We start from the raw sequence: 8,806 nt of genomic DNA on the forward strand, positions 1-8,806 counted from the left end.
GGGGGTGAGCGGAGGCCGAGGGAGGCCCCGGGCGCTGGAGGATCCGGGAGGGCGGGCAAGCATGGGGGAGGCAGGAGCCAGCGCACACACGGCTCGTGGGGCTCCGGCTGAGGGCCCGATGCCCAGAACCAATAGCCTCGTCTTACGGATGAGGAAACAGGCTGAGCCAGCGGCGAGGCTGGGAGGTGCCTGGAGGATTCTCAACCACACCCTCAACACCTCAGCTGGTTGCGGGACAGGGAAGGCTGGAGGTCCAGGACTCACGGGCGGGGCGCCTCTCACCAAGATATTGAAGAAAATCTCCTTGAGGTTTTTCGTGTCCTCATCAGTCAGCCAGCGCGCATCCTCCTCAGTCCCTTCAGTCCCCGGTCGGACAATTTTGATCTCAATTTTACCTGGAAAGGATTGGGACAGCCGGTGAATAGAGAGGAGGGGTGGGAGCTTCAGCACAGGTCCTCTGCCCCGGGGCCCCCGGCCGAGGTTCCCAGCCCCTCCACTTCGGCAGCAAGCCCTTCCAACAGCTCTGAATCCAGCCCGCCCTCCAGGGCCCACCTTCGGCTGTGAGTCCCTCCCTCTCCAGCAGCTCTTTCACCAGCCCCTCGATTTGTTTCAGTTGTGGGTTTTCCCGTTTCATCTCGAGGACAGTCAGATCCTGATTGGGGCCTCCGTGACGGAGCTTGGTGACCCGGACCCGGACTCTGTGCTCAGGATCCTCCTCTTAGAGGGGGAGACACACAGGGAGACACAAAGCAGAGCCGTGACTCCAGGGTGAGGGGCTGTGGTGGTCGCCTCTCCCTAAGCCAGCAGTTGGTTTCGGCAGTTACTCCATCTCGAACATGTATGTGAGCCAGTGCTCAGAATAAACTAGTGCCCATCACCCCACCCCGCTGCAAGCCATAAAGCTCCCTCCACCAACTGCAGTCTCCTCTCTTCCCTCCCAACCCGATAATTCTGCCCATCACCTACAGGAAAACGACTGTTTTCTGAAGCAAAAATCAGGCCACCTGGGCCTGCAAAGAAGTTTGTTTTAAGAAGCAGGTTGGAAAACTGGTTTGGCACCCCACAATGTCGGGACTCAAAAGACATTTCAGTGTTTATAATAGAGATAGTGGGATGGAAGGTTTGAGACTAGGACATTCCATTTGGAATGCCTGGTCTCCACACCCATAGGCCCCGTGGAATGGACACAAGGGGCGCAAGAGGAAGGGAACTTCGAGTCTGTCCAGGCAGCTGGCTTATGAGCAGCTGGGCTGCCCCACTGACACCCTGCTAGCTGGGGCCGCTCCCTGCGCAGTGCTAGCCATCGACAGGCAGCACCTGTCACAGACGTGCGGTCTTCCGCACACAGGCTCACATCATTCAGTTAATGTCTACTGATCACCCACGAGGTGCCGGCCAAAGTGCTAGGCACTGGATGTACAGGAGCAAGCTGGCAAACAGGCACGCCAGCAAGCCAGAGGCCCTGTGGCCTCCGAAAGCTGCTTCCCAAAAGGACGACTAGGAGGTAACCAGGCGAAGGGACAGAGGTGTTGGGAAGAAGGCAAGTGCGAACAGTACCCCAGAGAGAGAGAGAGAGTAAGCATTCTCAGAAGGGATGAAGATGATGGACCTGGCTGCTCCTTCCTGCCTGACAGTTCTCACCTGCTGGCTGGGGGGATGGGGGACGCTTCTGGGGGACAACCCTCCTTTTCCGGTGCTTCTTCATCAGCTCTGGACTCTGTTTTTCCTCCAGCCTTTTGATGAGTTTGTTGAGAGTGGATGTCAGGGCCAGCATAGCCCGATCACGCTCCGCCTCCTTCTTCAGCCCGTCTGGGTCCAGCTCTTTCTCTGTCTGGGAGGCCCAAGGTGGGGGTGGAGAGTCAAGGGTCTGCAGTGTGAGGGGCAGTCCATGCTCCACGGAGGAGTAGTATCTGAGTCTCATCCTTCTCTCTGACCCCCTTCCCCACCATCCCCCCTTTTAATTAAGTAAGCAGCTAGTGGTTCAGGGCGCCAGGTCATAGGTCCCAGGCAGGCGAGGTGCTGCCCCCATTCTCCTCCGGTCCCTGGGCCTGGCAGCTGGCAGCTGCGGAAGCAGCCGGCGGAAGAGTGGAGAGAGTGGAACTCACCTCCTGGATGATGTTCTCCAGCTCCCGCTCCATGCCAGCCTTCACCTCCGCACGGAGCTTGTCTCGGTCTGACGGGAGCAGTATCCCTTCCAGTTCCTTCTCAAATTCTCCCAGCAACTGCCTTTCATCCTCATCGTCTTCTTCATCCTCATCGTCCTCCTCTTCTTCCACCTCGTTCTCATGTTCTGGATCACGCTTTTCCTTCACCTCCGGTCCCCTGGGAGCGACTTCTGCAGCACCGTCTCCAGGCTGCTCTTGGCCTGCGTCTGGCTTCCCCTGGGTGGGGATCGGGAGAAAGAGGGAGATGGTAGATGGCTGGGGTTTCTGTAGACACGTGGCGGGCAGACAAACAGGGAGGTGGTACCGGGGGACTCAGGAAGAGTAAAGGAAGTTGAGGTCAGGCCCAGGTCAGGGGTGGTTTTCTGAATGCTCCCAGCAGGGAGGCAGGTTCCACCCCTCCCTGGAGCAGGGCCCATACCTTTCTTGTTCCACCCTTCAGCTCCTCTATCAATCGAATCAAGTCTGCCGGACTCCGAATCACTTTGACCTGCACGTTGTTCTGGAAATCTGTGATGAAAGAATAGGAACGGACCCATTGTGTCTTAAATTATTTCTGTTTTTACTTCCTAAGTAGAGGAATTGAGGAGGCCAAGGAAGGACACGGTCCCTGCCTGCAGGAACTACCTGTCCAGTGTGAGAGATAGGGCCCAACACACCCCTCCAGAGAGCGCTCATGTGGCCTAAGGGGGCCTCACAGGTGAGAGAGAGAAGGATGCTAACAAGCTGCCGAGTCCCCTGCTCTTTCACGCACTCCTATAAAAAGGAATCTGCTGCTGGCCTGGCTGCCCAACCCAGTGTTTTAGCTCTATCCCTACCCGCCCCCCACCTGCCCCCTGCAGAACCTGAAAATACATTCAAGCGGTAAAGGAGACGTGGAGGGTTCACTCACCATCGTGGGAGCCTGGCGCTGGATCCGTTGCCTCAAGGTTTGGTTCCTGCTCCTGATGAGAAGAAAAGGGCAGGGTCAACTACGCAGGCTTATGCATGCCAACCATACTCTTAAAGCAATGACTCTGGGTAAAGGCTTCCATCCCTAGGTAAATGGAGGTCATCTCATCATAATGACCTCAGCTTGAGTGGCCCTCCAGCCCAAAACCCAGGCTCAGCCTCATCAGAGAAATGGCTAGGAAGCTGGCTCTCACCTCAGCCTGTGCCTCCCCCGTTTCTGGCGCCTGTTCCTCTGGCTCGTGAAGCATCTTCCAGAAATCTGATTCCTTACCATCATCCTTGGCTAGGCTTGCGCCTGGAATACAGAGAACAAGGGAGAACCTGAAAGGAGGGGAGAAACAGAAGGGAGCAAATAGCATGGGGTTCGTTCTCTATTACTAAGGGGTTAGGGCCCATAGTACTTTTTCACCCACCCCAACAGTCAGGACTGTTAAGGACAAGACACCCCTGGGTGTATAGGACGGTAACGCTGGAGAAGGGAAGAAACGGGAGACCTGTTTCATGGAACAGGTGACACAAGGGCCTACCTGCTTTCTTTTGGGGCATCACCCCAGGCTTGGTTTCACTCCATATTTGAGGGTCCAGGTCTTGCTGACCCTCTACGGCTTTGTCTCCGTACTGCTTTGAGTCTACTGAAAGACAGCATGTAGGCAGGACAGGGACACGTTCCTCTCAGCTCTTCAGTACTTCATCTTCTGCGTGTCCCTCCCCATGTCTCTCCTTCCTCGTTTTAATTACTCACCAGCTTGCCTCTGAATGTAGGCCATGTACTCCTCAGGCTGCAGGGCAGGGTGGCAGAGAATGGCCTGGGGAGCAGCACTGGGTGGGGGCCGGAGGAGAGGGTGAGGGCAGAGCCGAGGAGTCCGAATGGTCAGCACGTAAGAGCAGGACAAGGGTTCATCCACTCGATCAATGTAGTCCCCAGAAATACCAGCGCCCTCGTCACAGAGGAACTGCCAGGACAGAGAGGGTGAGTAAATAGTAATTACCAACAATTACCGTTAGTTCTTGGAGCAGCAGTCTTCTATTAAGCACTTACAGTTCGTCACGCACTGTGCATACATTGTGCATATGGCACTTCACATGCATTAGCTCATTTAATTATCACAGAAACCCAGTAAGGGAGGTATTAGTATCTCAACTCTGTGGCTCAAGAAACTTAGGTTTGAGGTGGTTGAGGGACTTACCCAGGCTGACCAGCTGCTAAGTGGTAAAAATAGGAACTGAACTTGGGCAGCTTAACTGTAGGTAACCAGCTGATTTGTTTCACGTTATTGCTTTATATAATTACAGTATGTACATACTTTTACATATTTGATATATATTTTCATATGTATTTGAAATCTATATATTCTTTGTGTGTGTGTGTATGATTTTAAAAAAAGTCAAACAGTTCTAAGGTCCTTGTATTATTCAGAAAGAAACAAAGATATCAATTAATGTTAGCCTTTGATAAATTTAGCATACACCATTGTAATTTCTAAAGTAACTATTAAAAGTAGAAGGGAGGCCCCACTTCTGAATAGCAGCAGGAGCTCTGCAGACCCACTGCTTAGTGAAATTCCATTACCGGTGAACAGTTTTTTTAAATTCACATTTAAAATCTCTGGAAATTTTCCTAAGGACATACAACAAATTAAAAAACATCTATTCAAGAAAATCTGCTACATCTTAGACAGTGAAAGTCTGTAGTACTTGGGCCATGACCTGCTCCCTCCCTCTCTTCCCCCAACCGCCACTTCACAGCTCACTTAGACAGATGCTCCACTCCAGGTGAGTGTGGTCAAAAAAACGGGTCTTCCTATCCCCTCAGCATCCAGCCAAGGGATATGGTATTTCACCAGAGGGGCAGGCCACCAATATTTCTCAGTCCTCTCTAGTTCTGAGTTGCAGAGAATAAATTCCTGTTGAATGTGGTCAAGAGATTGAGGACTCCCTTCCTCCACCCAGTCCCACTCATAGGACAGAGGCTCTACCTCAGGTGCAGCAGGACAAGAATATTGGGCCTTGATCCCACCACAGATCACTAAAAGGGCAGAGGTTTCACAACAGAGATGCAAACTGAGAAGACCAGAGGCTATTACCCCTGCCCAGGAGTGTCACTCTGACAGAACTGGATCACTGTCCCTGATACCAGCTCCGGAGCAGGGGCTTAGAGATTCTGCCCAGGGGAGAGGCAATCCATAAGAACAGAGAGCTCCAAAGCTCTTTCCAAAGGAACTGACTTCATGTAAAACAGAGTATGGGGAAGTTTAAGCCTACGGGCACATTCAAAAAAATGAAAAATTTGATGGTAAGCACTAAAGAAGCTGGTAGCATCAAAAACAACCCCTGGGGACTTCCCTGGTGGTGCAGTGGTTGAGAGTCCGCCTGCCGATGCAGGGGACACGGGTTCGTGCCCCGGTCCGGGAATATCCCACATGCCACGGAGCGGCTGGGCCCGTAAGCCATGGCCGCTGAGCCTGCACGTCCGGAGCCTGTGCTCCGCAACGCGAGAGGCCACAACAGTGAGAGGCCCGCGTACCGCAAAGAAAACAAAAAACAGACCAAAAAACCAACCCCTGTAAAGGGGCCCAAATTTAATTGGATCAGACTATGGACCAACTTATGCCCCACATGTAACAAACTACAGAGCAATCAGCTGGCAATTAGTGGGTAAGAACAGCTGGGTATGAGACCAGCAGAGGCAGACAGGGTAACATCAGCAAAAGAGACAAAGTGAGCCCTGCTGAAACCACTGTCATCTCGTGTGACTGTGTGCATGTCCAAGGCTGTGCCCTCAGAGAAGTGACATCAGAGGCCTCATATTGTAGGAGAAGTAGACTGCATTAAAATAGCCCAGCCAAGTCACTAAAGAAATAAACAAGCAAACAACCAAAACAAGTCTTGTGGTGGAGGGCAAGAATCAGTATTCAGACTTGCTTCAATATAATACCAAAAATGTCTGGTTTTCAACAAAAAATTATGAGATATGCAAAGAAACAGTTCAGTGTGACGCATACACGGGAAAAAAGCAGGCAACAGAACATGCCTGTGAGAGGGCACAGATGTTAGATTTCACAGAGAAACATTTTTTTTTAACATCTTTATTCGAGTATAATTGCTTTACAATGGTGTGTTAGTTTCTGCTTCATAATAGAGAAACATTTTAAAGTAGTCATTATAAATATGTTCAAGGAGCTAAGAACTTAAATCATACAAAGTATGTTCTCCTATAATTCAAAAAGATACACGCACCCCTATGTTAACAGCAGCACTGTTTACAATAGCCAAGACATGGAAACAAATGTCCATCAATGGATGAATAGGATGGATGAATGGATAAAGATGATGTGGTACACATGTACAATGGAATACTACTCAGCTGTAAAAAAGGATGAAATGATGCCATTTGCAGCAACATGGATGGACCCAGAGATGATCACACTAAGTGAAGTCAGAAAGAGAAAGACAAATACATTATGATATCACATATGAATCTAAAATATTATGCAAATGAACTTATCTATGAAACAGAAATAGACTCACAGACATAAAGAACAGACTTGTGGTTGCCAAGGGGGAGGGGAGGTGGAGGAGAGAAGGATTGGGAGTTTGGGATTAGCAGATGCAAACTATTATATATAGACTGGATAAACAACACGGTCCTACTGTATAGGAAACTATATTCAATATCTTTTGATAAACCACAATGGAAAAGAATTATGAAAAAGAATGTACATATAACTGAATCACTTTGCTGTACAGCAGAAATTAACACAACATTGTAAATCCAGTATACTTCAATGAAATAAATTTAAAAAGGAAAGGAATTATGATATCACATGTGAATCTAAAATATTATGCAAATGAACTTATCTATGAAACAGAAATAGACTCACAGACATAAAGAACAGACTTGTGGTTGCCAAGGGGGAGGGGAGGTGGAGGAGAGAAGGATTGGGAGTTTGGGATTAGCAGATGCAAACTATTATATATAGACTGGATAAACAACACGGTCCTACTGTATAGGAAACTATATTCAATATCTTTTGATAAACCACAATGGAAAAGAATTATGAAAAAGAATGTACATATAACTGAATCACTTTGCTGTACAGCAGAAATTAACACAACATTGTAAATCCAGTATACTTCAATGAAATAAATTTAAAAAGGAAAGGAGGGGCAAAGTATGTTCTCTGACCACAATGGAATGATATTAGAAATCAATAATATAAAGGAATTTGGGGGAATTCATAAATATGTGGAAATTAAACCATATACTCCTAAGTAGCCAATGGCTCAAAGAAGAAATCACAAGAAAATTAGAAAATACTAAGATGAGTGAAAACACAATGAAGACACAATATATCAAAACTTATGGAATGCAGCTAAAGCAGTGCTTAGAAGAAAATTTTTACTTGTAAAATACAAAAAAGAAGAAAGATATCAAACCCACAACCTGAAAAAGAAAAGCAAACTAAACCCAAAGCAAGCAGTGGGAAGGAAATAATACGGATTAGAACAGAAATGAATGAAATAGAGAACAGAAAAGCAATAGAGAAAATAAACTAGAAGTTGATTTTTGAAAAGATAAATAAAAGTGACAAAACTTTAACTAGATTGACCAAGAAAAAAAGACTCAAATTAGTACAGTTGAGAATGAAAGAAGGAACATTACTACCAACCTTACAGATATAAAATGGATTGTAAAGGAATACGATGATCACCTATACGCCAACAAATCAGATAACTCAGATGAAACGGACAAATTTCTAGAAAGACACAAACTACCAAAACTGACTCAAGAAGAAATAGACAATCTGAATAGACCAGTAACAAGTAAAGAGATTAAGTTAGTAATTAAAACACTAGCTACATAGAAAAGCTTGGGTCAGGTGGGTCTACTGATGAATTCTATCAAACATTTAAAAAATAAAAATACCAGCCAGTCTCAAACTCTTCAAAAAATAGGAGAGAATACTTCCCAACTCATTCTATGAGACAAGTATTACCCTGACACCAAATCTAGATAAAGATACCAAAAAAAGGAAACCACAGGCCAAAATCTCTCATGATTATAAACCCCCAAATCCTCAACTAGTTAAGTGAATTCCACAACATATAAAAAGGATTACACACCATGGCCAAGTGGGATTTATTCCAGGAGTACAGGGTTGGGTTAACATTTTTTAAATCAATTAATTTAATTAATACATCCTATCAATAGAATAAAGGACAAAAACCACGTGATTATCTCAATGGATACAGAAAAAGCATTTGACAAAATTCAATATCTCTTCATGATCAAAACATTCAACAAACAAGGAAAAGGGGAACTTCATCGATCAGATAAAAGGCATCTATAGGACTTCCCTGGTGGCACAGTGGTTAAGAATCCGCCTGCCAATGCAGGGGACACGGGTTTAATCCCTGGTCCGGGAAGATCCCACATGCCGTGGAGCAGCTAAGCCCATGCAGCACAACTACTGAGCCTGCGCTCTAGAGCCCACGAGCCACAACTACTGAAGCCTGTGCGCTCTAGGGCCCGCGTGCTGCAACTACTGAAGCCCGTGCGCCTAGAGCCCATGCTCCACAACAAGAGAAGCCACTGCAATAAGCCCGCACACCTCAACAAAGAGTAGCCCCTGCTCGCTGCAACTAGAGAAAGCCCGCGCACAGCAATGAAGACCCAATGCAGCCAAAAAAAA

The 8,806-nt window shown here is 47.5% G+C and overlaps 1 protein-coding gene across 4 annotated transcripts in view; it reads right to left on the bottom strand.

Moving 5' to 3' along the window:
• The window catches only part of OS9 (OS9 endoplasmic reticulum lectin), a 30,303-nt gene that overhangs the window by 867 nt on the left and 20,630 nt on the right, over window positions 1–8,806 (bottom strand). Inside the window, exons 6-14 of one of the 4 annotated variants that reach the window (XM_024736780.1) lie at window positions 3,856–4,066; window positions 3,641–3,742; window positions 3,308–3,408; window positions 3,055–3,106; window positions 2,584–2,672; window positions 2,106–2,381; window positions 1,642–1,831; window positions 553–717; window positions 283–395 (exon numbers count right to left, since the gene is read on the bottom strand). In XM_024736780.1, coding sequence (XP_024592548.1) covers window positions 283–395; window positions 553–717; window positions 1,642–1,831; window positions 2,106–2,381; window positions 2,584–2,672; window positions 3,055–3,106; window positions 3,308–3,408; window positions 3,641–3,742; window positions 3,856–4,066 — 1,299 coding nt within the window. Of the gene's footprint in view, window positions 1–282; window positions 396–552; window positions 718–1,641; window positions 1,832–2,105; window positions 2,382–2,583; window positions 2,673–3,054; window positions 3,107–3,307; window positions 3,409–3,640; window positions 3,746–3,855; window positions 4,067–8,806 lie in introns of all 4 variants that reach the window. The other 3 variants (XM_024736779.1, XM_024736781.1, XM_024736782.1) reach the window with 3 other exon arrangements.

The sequence above is a fragment of the Neophocaena asiaeorientalis genome, unplaced genomic scaffold (assembly GCF_003031525.2).
Source record: "Neophocaena asiaeorientalis asiaeorientalis breed wild unplaced genomic scaffold, Neophocaena_asiaeorientalis_V1.1 scaffold134, whole genome shotgun sequence".
Taxonomy (NCBI): Eukaryota; Metazoa; Chordata; class Mammalia; order Artiodactyla; family Phocoenidae; genus Neophocaena; species Neophocaena asiaeorientalis.